Below are 20,533 nucleotides of genomic sequence, written 5' to 3' on the forward strand. Positions count from 1 at the left end.
GTGGAGATCAGAGGTGGGTGCCAAGGGACACAGTGGGGGTTTGACAGCTTCAGCCTCAGGATCTGTCTGCTCCACTGAGCTCTCTGTTCCAAGACTCCAGTCCCACTAATTATCTTGAGAGCAGAACCATCCGAGAGAAATAGAACACTAGTCATGGTGTATATTCAATTTTTAATTTTTTAATTTTGAGAAGTTTTTTTTCTTAATTGTGAGAAGCAATGTTTTAAAAAAGATGTAAGAGAAATGGGCAACATTAATTTTTGTTCAGTCGTTAACTTGTTTCCAACTCTTTGTGACCACGTGGACTATAGTATGCCAGGCTCCTCTGTCCTCTACCATCTCCCAGAGTTTGCTCAAATTCATATCCTTTGAGTCAATGATGCTGTATAACCATCCCATCCCCTGCTGCCCCCTTCTCCTTTTGCCTTCCATCTTTCCCAGCATCAGGGTCTTTTCCAATGAGTCAGTTCTTCGCATCCGGGGGCCAAAGTATTGGAGCTTCAGCTTCAGCATCACTCCTCCCAATAAATTTTCAGGATTGATTTCCTTTAGGATTGACTGGTTTGATCTCCTTACAGTCTCTAGAGTCTTCTCCAACACCACAGTTCAAAAGAATCAATTCTTTGGCTCTCAGCCTTCTTTATGGTCCAACTCTCATATCCATACATGACTACTGGAAAAGCCATAAATTTCACTGTACAAACCTTTGTCAGCAAAGTGATGTCTCTGCTTTTTAATATGCTATCTAGGTTTGTCATAATATGAGATAAAATTCTGTGTTTCTCTCTGGATTGTCTCAAGCTTCAGTTTCACCTTGTGCAGACAGGTACCTCTCAGGAAGACACTTCATCCAGCTTTCTTTTGTCACCTCCCAAAGGGAAAGTCTTTTGTCTTTCAGATAACCTAATTTATTCCCTCTCCACCATCTTGAACTTTGTAAGTACCCAACAAACATTAATTCATGACAGAGATCCCTAGCAGCTTTTGAATTTATTCATGGGACGATTCTTCTATTCAAAGAACATCTTTATATACTTTTCTAGTATTCCACAAAAAAGCCAACCAGTGTTTTGCCTTGCCAGTTCTGAATGTAACATCTGCACAGAGCACAATGTGTGTCTGTTTTAAACAAAATGTGTAGGCATCCCAGTTATCTCAATTCAGACACATAAATGACAACAATGAGCGATGTAACTTTTAGAAGGGAGTTTAACCTGAGGGCTTAAAGTTAATGAAAAAGTGCACTTGCTGTTTTGCCTGTTAGAGCAAAAGAATCCTGTCATTGCACTAAGCTGTATTTTGGCCATAATTTTCCCAGTTATGATGTAGGCACCAGCTTATGTTTCACAACCTGAAAACCAGTGTAATTTATAACCATAAACACCAGCATAAATTGATGTCTATCCCTAGCTGCCCCATGGATTCATTGGAAGACTTTTGGAAAGTTGCTTAATTCCCTTTTGTTTCCTATTCTTTAAAAAAATGCCGCATTAATATGCTTCTTATTATTGTCATTCCTTGATGGTTATTGATTGTGTTTTGTATCTCTGTGAGGCACTGCAACTTCCCCAGGGAAGACTGTGTTAATGAACAGTGTTTGTAAAGTACTTGGAAATCCTTGGATTAAAAACTAACCATATCAGAGTATAAGTATTTGTACTAATATGTCATATGGGAGAACCATATGTCATCTATTAAGAGGGCATGTGTGATATTGAAAATAGTTGTCTGGTTGCATTGCCTTGTGCTATTTTTATATCAAGATGTGCCAGGGCAAGTTTTGGTATGCCAGCGTCATACCTTAATTGAACTATAAAGTTCAATCCTGCAGCAGGTATTTGTTGAGTTTCTTGTTATACACTTGACCTTCTACTTAGCAACTAAAACGATGCATGTAAGGGACAGTTGCATGCTACAGTCTCATGAGTTTCTTCCCCTTGAAATTGCATCATATTTAAGTCTCACTTAATAGACACATATGCTTTAAAAATAACAGGTTAACTTATTTTCTCTTCCCCCTACATCCACAAATAGGCAGTTTAGGGACATTTCTAGAAAGAGCTAGACCAAGATAATGGTCTTCTCGGTCCTGTATTTGAAGACCAGCCCTGGGTCTTACACGCCGTCTGTGAATGCAGCTGTAACACCATTTGAGTTTGAGTAGAAGTGCTTCTGGCCAGGGGAACACTGCTCACCATCTCCCCAGGTGGGCTCTGTGTGCACTGCTCCATTGCCACGAGGTCCCGAGTCATCGATCTGGACAATTGCATTGTAACAAGTTCCAGGCACAGCCTCCACTGGCCTGGAGAAGGGATTCCTTCTCTAAGGCAATTGCTTCCGTTGTTGTTCAGGCACTAAGTTGTGTCTGACTCTGCAATCCCATGGACTGTAGCATGCCAGGATCCTTCACTATCTCTCAGAGTTTGCTGAAATTCATGTCCATTGAGTTGGGGGTGCTATCCAACCATCTCACCCTCTGCTGCCCTTCTCCTCCTGCCTTCGATCTTCCCCAGCATCAGGGTCTTTTCCAATGAGTCAGCTCTCCACATCAGGTGGCCAGAGTATTGGAGCTTCAGCTTCAGCATCAGTCCTGTTCCAGTAAGAAGACAAAAAGGTGACAGGTATACTGTAACTGGAGCCTGGGCTCTGGAGCTGGGCCATCTTTCTTGAAAAATTGTGTCCCACATGATGTACGAGTGCAGCTAACCTGGTGGTTGTGAAATAGAAAATAATTTTCCTCTTTTTTTCCAGATTGACATGTAAAGTAGCCATGCAAGTCCAGGTAAAGGATGAGCATGTTTCATTAATTCACAAATATTTGATAAACATCATATGCTCAGTCTAGTTTCTTAGGAGACAACAGGCAAGGAAGCCAAGATTCCTGCCTTGGTGGAGCTTATATTCCCTTAAGGATGGTTATGAATAAACCATGACTATGCATAAACATTAACACCTACCTAAATTAAATATTTGAAGGTGATCAGTGATCAAAAGAGGCAAAAATAAAAAGCAGATCAGGATGAAGATGGAGTGTGTGGAGGTGGGGAGATGTTACAATTTTAAGTGGCATGTTCAGCATAGTTTGTAAAGGGGACGTTTGAGCAAAGACTAGAAACACCTGAAGGAGAAGGAGTCTAGGCAGAGGGGGATGAGACAGGCAGTACAAAGACCAGGGGAAAAGACAGTCTCATGCTGGAGAAACAGCACATAGAGGCCAGCGTGGCTGGAGTGAGCGAGAGGGGGAGAGAGGGAACAAGTCAGAGCAGGAAAACAGCGGGTCTCCCTCACATGGGGCCTTGCTGCCTTTGCGTGGAAATGGTATGATCAGACTTAAACGTTTCAAAACAAACCTTCTTGGGTAAGAATAAGGGCTGTTGCCCCAATCCAGGAGACGTGGGCATAGAGACTGGACCAAGTGCTGGTGCAAACAGGTGAACTCTAACCACTGGTGTTCTCTACATAGCATCACATTTGATTTTTCAGTTCAGTTCAGTCACTCAGTCGTGTCCGACTCTTTGCGACCCCACAAATTGCAGCACTCCAGGCCTCCCTGTCCATCACCAACTTCTGGAGTTCACTCAGACTCACGTCCACCGAGTCAGTGATGTCATCCAGCCATCTCATCCTCTGTCGTCCCCTTCTCCTCCTGCCCCCAACCCCTCCCAGTATCAGACACTTTTCCAATGAGTCAACTCTTCGCATGAGGTGGCTAAAGTACTGGAGTTTCAGCTTTAGCATCATTCCTTCCAAAGAAATCCCAGGGTTGATCTCCTTCAGAATGGATTGGTTGGATCTCCTTACAGTCCAAGGGACTCTCAAGAGTCTTCTCCAACAGCACAATTCAAAAGCATCAATTCTTCGGCACTCAGCTTTCTTCACAGTCCAACTCTCACATCCATACATGACCACAGGAAAAACCATAGCCTTGACTAGACAGACCTTAGTTGGCAAAGTAATGTCTCTGGTTTTGAATATGCTAGAGGTTGGTCATAACTTTTCTTCCAAGGAGTAAGCGTCTTTTAATTTCATGGCTGCAATCACCATCTGCAGTGATTTTGGAGCCCAAAAAATTAAAGTCTGACACTGTTTCCACTGTTACCCCATCTATTTCCCATGAAGTGATGGGACCGGATGCCATGATCTTCATTTTCTGAATGTTGAGTTTTAAGCCAACTTTTTCACTCTCCTCTTTCACTTTCATCAAGAAGGTTTTTATTTCCTCTTCACTTTTTGCCATAAGGGTGGTGTCATCTGCATATCTGAGGTTATTGATATTTCTCCCGGCAATCTTGATTCCAGCTTGTGCTTCTTCCAGCCCAGTGTTTCTCATGATGTACTCTGCATAGAGGTTAAATAAGCCGGGTGACAATATACAGCCTTGACATACTCCTTTTCCTATTTAAAACCAGTCTGTTGTTAGGAACCATTATTTGTGATCAAAGAGACATGACATTTTAAAGCTAGCCCCGAATTCAATGAGGTTCAACTAGAGGCTCAAATAGACATGGTACCTTTTCTCCATCAAGAACTGAAATAAGCTTTGAACAACAACAAAATAATTATTGTTTAGGGGAGAAAGAAGTTTCCTTCTTAACCCCTTGGCAGGTGTTTATGGAACCCTGCCGGATTGTGGGCACTGTGCTAGATGCTGAGGACACCTCAGCAACAGTATGGACATCTTTCTCAGGATTTACAATTCAGCTGTCAAAACTTGAAAGAGGTCACAGGAATCTGCAAGACAAGAAAGACCTCAGGTTTTGGCACAATCTGGCCCTGAGTTTTAAGTCTCAGCTCTGCCAGTCTCAGTCTCTGTGGGGCTTCGGGGCACATATTTGACCTCCAACAACCTTGAAATCTTTATCTGTAAAAATGTAGATAAAAGTCTAGCCCAGGAGGACTGTGGAGGGCTTCGCGGTAACAGGTCAGAGGTGCGGAAGTGCCCGTCCCTGGGAGGCAGCAGCTCCTGTTCATGTCAGATGGTGACTGCCTGACCGTATACCACTCTCTGATCTGCCCTGGAAGACACACAGGAGGCTTTTCATTACAGTGGTGAGGCAGCCAACTCGGGAACTTAATTTCCTGAGATTCATATATGTAGGTCAATTGGTTGACAATACCTCCAGAACAAATGTTGAAAGGTTTGAAACTAAACTTTCTACCTCTCTTCTTTTGTTCTTTTCTTTCTTTCATCCTAAAAGCCTTCATGCAGAGTTGAGCAAGTTTAGGCATTCACACTGAAGTACGGGTGGTGAGGTAGGGAACCAACCTTTCCCACCCCCGACTCCAACCAGCCGGGGTGTAGTTGAGGTCAGGAGGGTATCTTGGTCTCAGATTGAAGGAGACTAGAGAACCAGGACAACGAAAGGCATTTGTGATGGTAGATTGCCATGAAAAGTATTCTTAGAAAATTTTCAAAGACTTCCATGTGAGGAATGTCATCACTGCTTAGCTGCATTGTGGTCATGGAGAAGGTCTTTGTAGAAAATACAGACCAGGGTACTCAGGGCTGGCAAAGGTGATAAGGGGGTGATTATGTCCCCAACTTACTCTAAAATGGATCAGGGCAAAAAAGAAAGTTTCTTGTACTATTCCTGTAACTCTCCATTGTTTAAAATTATTTCAAAATATCTTTACTATTAAAGAACAAATTCAGAGTTGTACCTTTGCACCCGTCTGGCTTCAGTGTTGGAAGAGCTAGTTCCTCAATGTTCTTAGTGTTCTGTGTCAACTTGTGTGAGATTATAGCTTAATTTTCAGCTATTATGTTAGATACCATTTTCCCATGCTTCCAGCAAACAAATACTAGTTGTGTTTCCAGGAAGGCAGTAGGGGACTCTGGTATCAGTGGACTGGGTTGAATCCCTGCTGAAATCTCTGTGGGATCTCGGGGAAATTATCTACATCTCTGTGCCTCAGTGTCCCCACCCACAAAATGTGGATAATAATAATATCACCTTGTTGGGTTGTTATGAGAATTAAATTTGATAATCTATGCAGAGCATTGAGACACTGAGTAGAACATAGCCAATATTCCATACGTGTCAGCCAGTATTAACTAGGTATCATACTGCTACCACGTAGCTCTATTAAGTAAAGCACAAACATTCATGGCAGAGCATACTCGTCAAGAGCATTCCTTATATAAGCTAAATTTGTTTTGTGAGTGTCTGTCTTCTAGAGAATTTTGGGATGTGTAAGAATATAGCCGTGTGGCAAAATAAAAAAATTTAAGACTGAATTCTTTATAAATGAAAGAGTTAAAAAAAAAATGAGACTTCCTGACCTGAGAAAAAGTAAGATACCATTTGTATTAATCAGCTATTATCACAATAAAACTATATAACAAATGACCCCAAAGTTCAGAGCCTTACAACAGAAAGATTTGTTCTCGTGCTCAGAGGTTTACAGGTTGACCGTGGGTCTGCTGATGTAGGCGAGGCTCCACTGGGCTGTTGGATATCAAGCTGCAAGTTTTCTGGTCTTGCCTCCAGTCTGTGATGTGGGTCAAGCCTGCTCCTCGTATCTCTCATCCTCTTTAAACCAGCGGCTACAGAGGCATCTTGTCATGGCCAACGGTAGAAGCGCAAGCACCAAGTCCAATTGTGCAATACACTCCAGCTCTTTGCTCCTGTCGTGTCCGCTGACATTTCATTAGCTGTATCCCTGGATCAAGTCCAACAGCAGGGGAAGGACACTGAGATAAATAATCCATTACCAAGGAACTCAAGACCTGAAGCCAGTAATCCAGTCTGCAGACTCCTGAGTTTGAATTGCCTGTGGCCTGCCCATGTCCAGAAACCCTGGAAAAGACAGCAGGGTACTAGCAGGCAGCGCACGTCAGGTCGCTTCCCCAGCAGCAAGGGTGTATTTGCTCTGACTTACCTCCTCTTTCCCTTCCCGTCCCTATGCACATTGCGCAAAAGGAACTGCAAATATCAGGACAGCAGTTTGGAGCCACGACATTGAAATTTTGCCCTTAAAAAGCTCATCCGTATAGAATTAAACATGAACTGCATATTTACACAAATTCACTTTGTTGTCAATGGGAGACCCTACTGCTTGCCACTTACAGAATTAATACTCACAAATGGTAGAAAGGAAATGGGCCTTTAATCAGAAGTCAACAATCTGGGGAGATGGTAGACTCAGCATCCCCCAAAACACACCTCCAAAGATTCCACTCAGCCATGAAAGGTTTAAAGGAAAGGAGGAGAGTAAACTCAGTTAATCACTGAGACGGGGGGTCAGACTCATCACTGTGGCCACTGCTTTCAAGCTGTTGACTTCTGTGATCTTCCCCTAGACATTATCTCGTTCACACAGCTTGGTCACATAGTTTGCTCATGAGATTACTGAAAGAGAAGCTAGGGAAGAGATCTGGTCATCTGTTAATTGCTTATTCTTCGTTGATCTAGAAGTCAGGCAAGGTGTTGTGTGATTAAAAGGTTTGAAAGGCATGCTTGGGCCAGAAATGAGTAGAGGTGGGGGTGCCTCATTCAAAACTTAATTACAGTATAGCTTTGCTACAGTGACAAGAAAAGGGGCTTTCTGCTGAGGGCAGTTTGCTTCAAAGAGCTGCTGGCAAGTCCCCACTTCTCAGAACATCATCCCATTTCTGTGGGATTAGAAGGGAAGGTCTGTCTTCTGGAACTTCTTCATGTCGTCATAGCGTTCTAGAGTGGAAGACGTCAGCGTCTCTTTCCTGGCAGTTTTAGTTGCCTGCTCTCATATATGGGCAGGATAGACTACGATTATATTGATGCCAACAGAGATAGAGACTTATGGGCAATCATGTCTGTCTCGTTCTCTTGAGGTCAGTCCTTGGAACCCATGCTGCCCATGACTCAGTGCTGCGCGAGACAGAGGGAGGAGATTCCATCATGGCTGCAGTCTGGCATCACCCAGTTAGATTTTTCCCCCTCCAGTGGCAGTTATGGTAACAGTAAAGCAACTCAAGAACATGCATCAGATACTGAGTCTGCAACGCTGTTGTCCTGAACTTCTTGGTTCTGTACTTGAGAAAGTGGGAGAGCCCTGCAGGATTCTGCTTGGTTCCAGCTTTACAGCAGGAGTCTCTTATTTTCATTTCTATAAAATTCCTGAAACGTCCTTGCATACAGTATGTACTCCATGCATATGGGTTGAAAGAATAGAGGGCAGAGTTTTCATACTGGAGAAGCAAAAATAATTTAGCCATTAGAATTTGCACAGGTCACCATGCTTTTAGGTGTGGGGAAGTAGTATTATGTGACACTCAGCATGAATGAGGTGGAAATTTATTATTGGAAATAAATATGGAATCCTAGAGCTGTATTAATTAGGAGAATTTAGCTTCCATATGACATTTTTTAGGCTCACAAAATGGGCTGTCACTTCCCTATATTTCTTCACATTTATTGTGAGCCTTTTAAATCCCTTCTAATAACCTCAAGTACATTCCCCAGTCTATTTCACTTTTTTATTGTTTATTTGCTTCCTGTGAAGACAGCTAGACAGACAAGCCCACAAAAAGGGAAGCTTGTCCTTATCCAGTACTTAATAGGGAACGGTGTAATGGGATATTTTTCTTTCCTACCAGAGGAAGCCCACTGTTTCACTCAGAACTCACCCATTTGAGGCATTTTAAATGGATGGGATGTTAGAAGCCAGGCGAACTGTCCTTCTGAAAGTGAAATGCATGCTAGTCTAATTGCCGGAGAATGTATCAAGTGGGCTTGGAAAGCAAGACTTCGACACTGGCTCCCCCTGCTGGCTCCGAGGATGCACTGTCTTCGGAAACTGATGAAAGCAATATACCTAATCCTTTCTTTTGAGGGCAAGGTACTCAAACGCCAAATGTAGCATTCCCCTAGAAGGCGTTTACTCCGTGATAAACATACCAAGTGTTTCCTGAATTTGCTTCCAAAGGGCAGAAATCCTGCAACCCAGAGCACCCCACAGCCAAGACTCTGTTTTCCAAGAGGAAAACAGAACACGCCACTTGGGCAATTTCATTAGGGAGTGGGACCACCACGGACGCGGGGATTAAGGGTAAAAACCCAGTAGCTGTAGGTGAGATAAAGACCCAGACTGTTTCTTACGGTTATACAGTTAGTCGTGGGGGCTCTGACTTTCCTTTTCATGTGTTTAGGACTGCTGGAAACTTCCTGTGACTTAACAGTTGTTTCTCTTTCCCTTCTCTCTTTCTCTCTCCACAAGAAAGCTTTTTACCCCCACTCCGTGTGGTAGGGGTAAAAATGCAGTGACCAGATTAATTTTAACAATAGTCGGTCACTGCAGACTTCAAGCCTATTGTAAAATCTGTGTTAAAAGGTCTGGCTGTCGGGAGAGACAGGAAAGCTGGTAGATTTTTCCTGCTTGAGTCTGAGTCCATGTGGTGGGAGGAAGGCAAAACACTGACCTATGGTTTTGACACGTGCCCCAGTACCAATCGAACCTTGTGAACAGGAGCAGGAACATCAAGGATGACTGTTGCCTTCCTACAGCACCTCCCTGGAGAACCAAAACAGAGAGACATTAGAAATGTCCTTGTAAATACTCCACGGAGAACCTTGGGTTTGGGGAACTGCAGAGCCACCCCTACCGAGGTTATACTATAACCCTGTGACAAATGGCACTGTGCTGGGCAGAGGGAATTTGTGTGGTTCAGTCGCTAGGTCATGTCCAACTCTTTGCAGCCCCATGGACTGCAGCACGCCAGACTTCCCTGTCCTTCACAATCTCCCTGAATTTGCTCAAACTCACATCCATTGTGTCAGTGACACCGTCCAATCAGCTCATCCTCTGTCATCCCTTTCTCCTCCTGCCTTCATTCTTTCCCACCGTCAGGGTCTTTTCTCATGAGTTGGCCCTTCACATCAGGTGGCCAAAGTATTGGAGCTTCAGCTTCAGCATCATTCCTTCCAGTGAATATTCAGGATTGATTTCGTTTAGGATGAACTGCTTTGATTTCCTTGCAGTGCAAGGGACTCTCAAGAGTCTTCTCCAATACCACAGTTGAAAAGCATCAATTCTTCGGTGTTCAGCATCCATAAATGGTGCTGCTGCTGCTGCTGCTAAGTCGCTTCAGTCGTGTCCGACTCTGTGCAACCCCATAGATGGCAGCCCATCAGGCTCCTCCATCCCTGGGATTCTCCAGGCAAGGACACTGGAGTGGGTTGCCATTTCCTTCTCCAATGCATGAAAGTGAAAAGTGAAAGTGAAGTCACTCAGTTGTGTCTGACTCTTAGCGACCCCATGGACTGCAGCCTATCAGACTCCTCCATCCATGGGATTTTCCAGACAAGAGTACTGGAGTGGGGTGCCATTGCCTTCTCCGATCCATATCGACTATAAGGACCTTTGTCAGCAAAGTAATGTCTCTACTTTTTAATATGCTGTCTAGGTTTGTCATAGCTGTTCTTCCAAGGAGCAAGCAAGGAAATTATACACACACTTTATTTATTTGGCTGTGTTGGGTCTTAGCTGCAGCGTGCAGGAGCCTCATTGCTTCACATGGGATCTTCTGTTGCGGTTCATGGACCCTAGTTGTGGCACATGGGCTCTGGAGCGCAGGCTCAGTAGTTCAGGCAAGTGGGCTTAGCTGCTCTGCAGCATGTTGGATCTTAGTTCCCTGACCAGGGATCAAACCCATGTCCCCTGCATTGCAACGAAGTGGTCCATTCCTAACCACTGGACCACTGGGGAAGTCCCCATACTTATACATTTATTTATAGATTGAACCTCTTCCCCATGCCAGTGTTGCTCTTATTTCTTTATTTATTTTTGTCACTCTGTTATAAACTTTTTCTTTCATTCAGGTCAATTCCAGATGTTTTTGCATTTTCCACCCTCCTCAATAGGTTCTTCTGCAGAGCTGCTTGGTGAAAGGTTCCCTCACTGCCGCCGAGGCTCTTATTTCAACTCCACGAGAAGCATCCTCCTCTGGAAGGATGCCCATCCTCTTGCCTCTGGATTAAGTGTTGGTAGTTGTAACAGATGGTGGGTCAAAGCACTCAAGTACAACTTGGTTAAGTGGTCTAAGCCTGGCTGGGGTGAGGAATTCTTAAAGGACTCGGTAGAGTGATCCTTCTGCTCCCTGTGATCTCGGTTGAGGTCATCAATTGGGAGTGTTCAGCTGGCAGCAGGGCCAGGTAGGAAGGTGGGAGATGGCTTCATCCACATGTCTGGCCACTCTGCGCTGCTCTCTCCCTGTCCCCCTCTCCCCTCGGGGGGCTCACCTGAGTGTCTTTAAGCAAGGTGACTGGGTTCCCAGAGGCAGAAGGGGAAAGCTGCCAGTTCTCTTAGGCTTTGGCTTGAGGGGCCCAAAGAATCATGTCCACATTTCACTGTCTAAACAAGTCAGAACCAGTCCAAATTTCAGGAGTAAAGGAGTAGATTCCACCTCTTGAGCAACTGGGAGCTTTGGCCAGCTTTCACCCATGTGTGCAGGAAACTTCTGCTTCCCTGCTTTCTGTACTTTAACTGTGTGTCTTATATTTTATTCCTTTGTCTTTATATAAATTTATCATTAAAAAAAATTTCTAAACACATTTGGAAACCCTCCCAGCAATGAGTTCTAAAATGATGCCTTTGAAAAGTTTACTTTTTTCCTACACATAAATCCACAGAGATATATACATTTTAAGCCAAAGGGAAATTTTTAGCTAGTTTCCAATATATAGCCACCATTATACCTGCCCAGTTATTTATTTTTCAAGGAGTTATGTATTCCGGCATAAACTTGACCAGCATAATCTGTTCAAGCTAGAATATTTTGTAGCATAGAAATGTTAGACTGTCATGTGTAAAATGTAAGTAAATGTCTAAGAAATTAATGGGGTGGGATGGGGAGCGCGGAAGGGAGGTCCAAGAGGGAGGGGATATTCGTATATGTATGACTGATCCACTTTGTCGCACAGCAGAAACGCAGCATTGTAAAGCAGCTATACCCCGGTAAAAAAATTTAAGTAAAAACTGTAAAAGAAATGAAGTAAAAATAGGTGGATTTTTTGCAATATAAATCAAACAGGAAAATAAAGTGCGTAGGAACATAATCAGCCAACACTCTTTACACGGCACATATTGGTTGAGTCAAGGGAAGAAAGCAAATTGAAATTAAAATCTGTTTGGCACTTCAGGAAGTGCTGTGTGAGAGGAGAGATGTGACTAGAACTGCTGAGTGAATTTTGTTTACCGCAGTTCAGCTTTCCACCAAGCAAATCACGCGAGAAGGGCCCAGGATAAATGCACCTATTTATGTAGGTAATTTTTCTGTTTCACACCTCTGGTTCATCTCTCTGCCTCGCTTTATGGCGAGTCACGCTACATTGGTTACAATTAATTTCACCGCTGCATATTAGCCATAAAGAGATATTTCATAAATTGACTTGATGTATATTGTTTTTCCCTCTCTGTGGTTTTCGAAAAAGATGAGAATGCTCCAGAGGAAAAGCCAAGTGCGGAAGAAATAGAAGAGCAGAGCCAAGAAGCAGGTGGGCTCAGATTTCTTTTGAAGCGTCTCCTCGGCCTCGTCCCCAGAGGTGAACAATAGCTTGACTTCGTGCTGTTTTCAGTGTTCATGCCGTTTCATCGGGTTAGCCTCAGTGTCCATTGTGGTCTCCCTCAGGCAATCACCAGCCCTGTTAACGACGAGCGTCAGGGTCCTTAGTCAGAACAGTGCCCTCTTGGGCGTCAGTCCCGAGCTCCTCTTTGGTCCCGGGTGATAGCAGTTTGCTCAGTGATGCTCTGCACGGGACCGGCAGAGGCTGGAAGGACCACGTCAGAGCTGGGCTGACTAGGGCAGGTCAGAATCAGCAGTTTTGTTTGAGGGGAAAAACGAAATGAAAAACATTCAAAGGACAGGTATCAGAGGCTTTCCTTCCACAACACATGGGGTGGCCCGTACTGTTTTGCACTCAGTTTTGAAGAGCCACGCTTCTGTTCACTTTTCGATGTGTTGTGGATGATGCTGTGATGTGGCCCTGACTACCCCACACCCAGAGCTCCGTGAGATCCAAAGAATGGATGTGCCAGTGAAATGCTTAGAGATCTTCTGCTGTATATTGTAAACTGAACATTTTTAACACTTAAAACTCAAAAAAGATGGCCATCACCTTAGATTTTTCTTTTCATCCTCCCCATTTTTATACTCAGGCACGCTCTCCTTTGAAAGAACGATTCACACACATGTTATGCAGTTGTCAACATAACCACCCAAATAAAAACTTCCTCCTTCAATTTTTCCAAGTCATTCTTCTGATTCTAACGAGCCCAACAAGTGGGGCATCTTTAAAATGGGGAGCTCTGCTTATGTGCCAGCCACGCTCTGAGCTGTACACTGGACTCTTGGAAATAAACCAGGTGGTATGATAGGTTTGTCACTGAGAAGTTCCTCCATTAACCTTGGAGATTTTGCTGGAGAACCGAAAGCCTTTACTATTAAACTGGAAGATGGAATTGAAGACGGCCAATCAGAGGAGGCACTGAAGCAGGGCGGCAGGGACCTTGTGCACCTGCTGCTTGCTCAGCCAGCGCCCTTTGCTTAAATGCAGTCCTTGAGATGGAATGAATTTCTGATATAGAAAAATGTTGTTATCTGCACCACCGTTGCCCCCAGCTCCCGGTCACCACATCGTTATGTTCCATGGAAGATGAGGCTTCTGAGAAAAGCTGTCACTGTTTTCACTATTTGGGGCCGATGAGTATTAGTCAACCAGCTGCTGACAGCTGAGGCCATTCTCTGAACGCTGTGGCTTTATAGGTTTTATTCACTCATTGTGTGTGTGTGTGTGTGTGTGTGTGTGTGTGTGTGTTTGTCTCTCAGTCATGTCTGATTCTTTGCGACCCCAGTTGCTCTCTGTCCCAAACTGTCTTATCAACATAAATTTCTCCCACCCCATTCATATACATATACACATACACACACACAGGCACACACGTGTATACATGCACACACATCTGCCTGCATTTTATTTATGCATCTCTTTTTCCCTTAATCAGTTGAGAACAGGCAGTTTCTTTATGGATTTGGGACCATCTTGCATGTTAGCAAAGAGTCATAGAACATAAGCCTTTTTCTCCACCTCTCAGATGGAGATCACCACCACAATGTGGCTGCCTCTCAGTGTAGAGAAGATTCCTAAACACACAGCTTCTTGTTCTTCTAAGCAGGCCTGCCCACTGGTTCAGAGCCCAGTGGCAAGATTCATCTCGGATCTTGGCCACTTCAGCATATACAACTGTAACTCTTCTACCTCCCAAGTCCTGGTGCAGAGAAGTCAGAGGTGCAATGGTGCTCATTAAAATCCTTTTGACCAGCTGTTATTCTTCCAAAATAAAAATATCTTCCTTTCATTCATTAGAAATTCCAGCTTCAATTCTAACTGCACAGCTCTGCACGCCTCTTCCACATCATGCAAAAAGCAGCCAGCATCATCCAGCGGTTCTGACTGCTTCCATGATCAAATCAAAGTGGTAGATCCTCTTCCTCAAACAGCCACTCAACAAATACCTATCCAGCGCTCGCTGTGGCCCAGGCACTGCTCCGGGCACTGAAGTAGGGCAGTGAACTATAAAGACAGTATCTTTTCTTCCTTGAAATTTATACTCGGGTGGCAGTGATCCAAAAGGAAATAATAAGAAAAGCGTGGTGGTGATAAGTGCCTCGTGGAGAAATGAGATAATGTAGAAGGGATCCTGAGAAGACAGCTTTCCATTGGCTGGACTCAGGGAGGACTCCCTGACGACAGTAATTAAAGTGAAATCTCAGGGATAAAATGGCAGGAGAACGTTCCAGATGGAGGGACCAGGGAATGCAGATGTCCAGGTGAATTTTAACACATCAGAGAAGGAAGTTCAGAGTGACTGGAGCCTGATGGATGAAAGAGAACAGGGGTGGGATTCGGGAAAATACCATAGGACCAGGTTATGTCTGATGTAATCAGTAAGAACTGATTCTGTTAGAACTACAAGGGGAAGCCAATGGAAGGCTTTTAGTAGTGAGGGAGCATAATCAGTTTTAACTAGCTCACTCTTGCCTGTGAATGAAAATGAGCCAAAGGAGCCAAAGTGAGACCAGTTGAAAGACTGTAGCAGGAAAGCAGTGATGGGCGGTTTCTGGAAATGCAGACAAATGGACTGCTGTGTTTCATCCCAGAGGCAGAGGTGACGGGAGGTACCAATAGCTTAGATACAGGGCGTGGGGACCCAGACTATATCCTAGGCTTTTAGCATCAGTAACTGTGTGGGTGATGGTGCCACTGACTAGTGTATGAAAGACTGGCCACAGGGCACAGTTTTTGTTAATAGAGTTGGTAGTTCAGATTTGGCCATGGTACATCCAAGAGGACTCTCAGCCATATGGGAGGTCAAGAAGCCAGTTAGATATATGAGTCTGGATTTCTAGGGAGAGATGTGGACCAGAAATACAGGCTTGGGTGTTGCTGGTGTAGAAACGCTACTTACAGCCACCTGACTCAGTGGGATTTGCTGGAGAGGACATGTAAATAAGGAGAAGAATCGGGCCTGGGACACCACGGCATCCAGATATGTGGCAACAAGGGGGAAGGAACAGCTGCAGCAGGGAAGTATTTCAGAAAGAACGAAGTAGACTCTGAGATGCTACTGAGAAGTCAAGGAAGATAAGAAAGGGAAAATGGCCCGTGGATTTGGCAAAGTGAGGTCACTGACACCTCTAAGAAGAGAATGCTGCGAGGAGGATGGAAGCCGATTGGCGTGCGTTACGGAGAGACTGGGAGATGAGGAAGTCTGGAGCACCAACAGGGACTGCTATCTTGGGGAGTTTTGCCTTGAAGGGAAGCAGAGACCTGGGATGATATGACATCAAGGGAGACTTGATTATTTTTGGTCTGTTCTTTTGTTGTTCATAGGAGTTTGTCACCTAACAAAAGACAGTGATTCATCTCCCATTATCTCCCTACTAACAAATTTTATCTTCTGTTCTGGTAGAAATGTGACCTGAGGGTGATAGTCATGTACATTACCGACAAAGGATATGCTGAAAGAAATATCTGGTTAGCCTTTATTTTGTTGAAAATATAGATATTTATTAATTGCTCACAGAATAATACTAATACTGTTTCAAAGATTCAGTTTAATAAGTATATCTGTAAAGTTTTAAAGGCATTACCAAGGTAGCCACTTTTTTACTTTGTATGGAAAAATCAATCTTTTTTTGAGATATTCAACACTTTATTATAATAGATTTTTGTTAGATTCTTTTGCTCAGCTGTGAGCTTCCCTGGTGGCTCAAAGAGTAAAGAATCTAACTGCAGTGCAGAAGACCTAAGCTGGATCCCAAGGTTGGGAAGATCCCCTGGAGAAGGGAATGGCTACCCACTCCAGAGGACTTCGTGTGTGGCACTAGTAGTAAAGAATCCGCCTGCCAACGCAGAAGATGTAAGAGACACGAGTTTGATCCCTGGGTTGGAAAGATCCCCTGGAGGAGGAAATGGCAACCCACTCCAGTATTCCCATATCCCATGGGCAGAGCAGCCTGTTAGGCTACAGTCCACAAGGTTGCAAGGAGTCAGACATAACTGAGCAACTAACACACATTTGCCCAGCTGTAGGCTAATATAAATGTCCTGAGTGTGTGTGTGTGTGTGTGTTTTGTCATGCGTTTTTGAGTTATCTTTAACCTCGTTGCTGCATAAAAAATGTATACATTCCTTTTCCATTTGTCAAGTATTAACTATTCCAAATGATTTTGGTAATCCTTCCCATCTTAAATTTACTATTTTAGTGTTAGTAAGTTAGTTACTATTTTGCAGGCCAAGTGGAGTGAGTCCCTGGGAGTGCTGAAGTCCTAATTAGAAAGACCAGCTCTGATGAGGTTCATTGCTGCTGTGGTTAGGGGGGAGGGGGCAGCGCAGGACAGGGACCCCCAGTTTCCTTAGTCCCCACCCTGTGCTCAACTGACATGAAATCACCAAGCGGCTTCTGGTGCTTTGTGACGAACGCTCCCCTTCCCTGGGCCTCTGCACCGACACCGTCAGACGCGCCCCTGAAGCCTGACAGCATGCTCTAATGGGACGAGGCATGGTGCAGAGGAAATCCAGACTTTAAAAGCACTTTGTAGAAATGTGCAACCTTTTACTAAGAAAACTAGCCTACCACAGAGGCGAGGGAAGAACCAAAAGGCCAAAGCGTCACAGTCCCAGTCTTCACCGAAACACAGGTCTAGTTCCTTGGGCTCAAGCTTAACTAAGGGTTCTTGTTCCGTTCGTCATAGAGGAGGGTCACGAACCCGAGCACTCCAAAGACCATTCAGTGTCTGAGAGCATGAAACGGGCTCCTACGTTCTTTGGTGGAGTGGGAGGTAAGGTGGGCAAGGCAGCGCCCACCTCACAGTATGGACTCTGAGACAGGGTCTCTCTCTGCCTTACAGATGGTACCAGCACTGCTTCGGCGCCCAGCCCTTCTTCAGAGGAAGCAGCTGAAGTCTGTAAAGATGAAGGTATGAGACCACTTACTCATCTGAAAGTCTGTGCAAACTCTTAGAAAACCATCTGGATTTTGTTTGTTTGGGGGAAATGAAACAGTGAGCAAATCCATCCCATCCTCTTTAAGCATGTCTATTTCCAACACAGATATCCAATCTGCTCTATTTTATTCCATATCTACCCTTTTCAGAATTTGTATATCCATTTGTTCCTCTCACAGTAACTATTCATGAAACAACAGGATGATTGGAAAAATTATGTTTAAAGAAGATGTTTATTTGAAACAACAGAAGGAGGCTGTTTACAGCTACTTGTCAGGAATGGGTTCATTTGAGAATCACCTACCAGAGAACTCCATTATCTGGACAGAATAAAAAAGAAATGTTTGAAAGGCATCCTTGAAAATAAATCTTTGACAAGAGCATCATTCCTCATTCTCTGGACAGTTACTATGAGAAAATGTTGCTGACCCAAGTATCTTTAAAAGAAGAAAAACAGAAAAGAAAAATTTATGTCAGTTCTAAGAGAAAATTTGAGGGAGAAATTGCAGGGACATCCATGTGCAGAGAACACAGTTTTTAAAATATGTATCACCTAAAGGAAAATGAAATTGTCATTTCTACCCCCTCTGATTAATTGTCCCCACACACAAAAAGTAATATTTTAAATCTGTAATTGATAACTACTAAAAATGCTTTGAATGGTAGATGAAATTGTTGTACAAATGGGCGTCTGCTAAACCGTATGACCTCCTTGGAACTTTTAGATTAATATGCTGAATGCATTTCTTCAGTTTGGAGTGATAAGAAAATATATCTGCATGTAAGATTGATATTAGCTAGTCCTGGAATCAATGTTTAGAAAATCAAAGTTGTCTTAAGAATAACACTCAACTGTTTACATGATTCATTTCATCTCATGTTGCCTGTAAACGGTTTTCATAAGTGAAACATCCTGTGTAGGAAGGATAGTTGCTAAGAGTGTGAGCTCTGGGGCCAGATGCTTGAGGCCTAGATCCTGTCTCTGGCACTAGCAACGTATGTGGGCTTTCATAAGGAACTCTTGTACTTAGCAAGGGATTAACATGTCATCACAAGTACTTAACTTCTCTGTGGCTCAGTCTTCTCCTCCATAGAATGGAGGATTACCTTGCAGAATACAGCAATACATGCCCATTGCTCAAACTGTTCACCTGGTACCTACGCGGGGTGGCTTCCCCAGGAGACTAGGGAGCTAACCTTTATCAGGGAGGGCTCTTGGAATCAACACTTGTGAAAGGAAAGCATGCAAGACTGGATAAATAAATTGAACTGCAAGGCTTTCTCAACCAAAGCCGCAGCCAGGCTGAAGATGGCGTGACAGTTCTGAGATGTCCAGCTGCGGCGTGGGAGTCTGGCTCTTAAACCTCCCACTGAGGAGTCACCTGTCACTGGCTGCCAGGGGAAGGGGCTGTGGTCTTGGATGAAGCCTCTCTCTTCTGTTCAGATGATCCTAGAAGCTTGAGAAGGGATGAGGGCAGCCTACGACTAGAAGAGGAAGCTCTTCCTTCCTGAAGGGGGATCCTGTGGACCAAGACAGCATCCACTGTTCTCTTGCTTTGGGTGGTCTTTTTCTAGTTCTTCGTCTTTTTTTTTTAATGACTCCTTTGGCATCTCCCTTTATACTACTCAAATATGTGTTTTTGGTTGTTTTTTTTTTTCCTCGTCAAAAGACCAAATTTATTTATTTTAATTGGAGGTTAATTACTTTACAATATTGTATTGGTTTTGCCATACATCAACATGAGTCCACCACGGGTGTACACATGTTCCCCATCCTGAACCGCCCCCCTCCTCCCTCCCCGTACCATCCCTCTGGGTCATCCCAGTGTACCAGCCCCGAGCATCCTGTATCCTGCATCGAACCTAGACTGGTGATTCATTTCATATATGATATTATACATGTTTCAATGCCATTCTCCCAAATCATCCCACCCTCTCCCTCTCCCACAGAGTCCAAAAGACAGTTCTATACATCTGTGTCTCTTTTGCTGTCTCGCATACAAGGTTATCATTACCATCTTTCTAAATTCCATATATATGCATTGGTATACTGTATTGGTGTTTTTCTTTCTGGCTTACTTCACTCTGTATAATCGGCTCCAGTTTCATCCACCTCATTAGAACGGATTCAAATGTATTCTTTTTAATGGCTGCGTAATACTCCATTGTGTATATGTACCACAGCTTTCTTATCCATTCGTCTGCTGATGGACATCTAGGTTGCTTCCATGTCCTGGCTATGGTAAACAGTGCTGCGATGAACATTGGTTGTTGTTTTATGTTTGTTTGGGGGGTTTTTTGTGCTCAGTTTTCTTTGCACTGTGTGGGCTTTTTCTATTTGGCGGGGGGAGGGGGGTGCTTCTCTTGTGGTACACAGGCTTAGTTGCTCTGCAGCATGTGGGATCTCAGTTCCCCGACCAGGAATCAAACCCCCATCCTCTGTATCTCCCTGTGTCTCCTACATCTCCCACATTGGCAAGCAGATTCTTTACCAGTGAGCCACCTTTACCAATGAAGCCCTCCCAATCATTCAGCCTGTGATAAAAAAAAAATTGTAAATGTCTTGAAGTAGAATAGCAGAGTTTTAGGAAACAAGAGAAATAATTAAGTGCTTCAAACTGAGATTTTTCCTGTGGAGTTGTTTGGTTTGAAGATGTCACACCTTTATAGAAACATACTGTGATGTTTCTTCATGCTTTTAGGATCTCACACTGTTAATTGCTCATGCCAGGATCAGTTTCTCAGAACACTTTTAGGTGTTTCTTTTTTTTACACGAAACATTTAATGGTGGTAAGTCCAATGAGTTCTGTCATGTATCACAAATGCCATTTCCTAATTAGACCAAATGTGAAGTTTGGGGGATTCTTTTACTGGAATTGTTAATATCCATTAACCCCTGTATCTAAGGAAAAGAATTCTGAAGTGCACATTTACATGTGACCCAGTTTCCATTAAAATTAGAATATACAGTTTATGATTTTTGCCTTCTTTCTGAAATAGCATGTATTTATAGAAGACCACTATTTTAACTGATTTTCATTCCAATG

General features: G+C 43.7%; 1 protein-coding gene across 1 annotated transcript in view; it reads left to right on the plus strand.

Moving 5' to 3' along the window:
- Positions 1-20,533, plus strand: part of MACROD2 (mono-ADP ribosylhydrolase 2) — a 2,306,040-nt gene that overhangs the window by 2,152,911 nt on the left and 132,596 nt on the right. Inside the window, exons 11-12 of the mRNA XM_068987786.1 lie at positions 12,411-12,473; positions 17,390-17,458. Coding sequence (XP_068843887.1) covers positions 12,411-12,473; positions 17,390-17,458 — 132 coding nt within the window. The remainder of the gene's footprint in view (positions 1-12,410; positions 12,474-17,389; positions 17,459-20,533) is intronic.

This window comes from Capricornis sumatraensis, chromosome 15 (genome assembly GCF_032405125.1).
Source record: "Capricornis sumatraensis isolate serow.1 chromosome 15, serow.2, whole genome shotgun sequence".
In the NCBI taxonomy this organism is placed as follows: domain Eukaryota; kingdom Metazoa; phylum Chordata; class Mammalia; order Artiodactyla; family Bovidae; genus Capricornis; species Capricornis sumatraensis.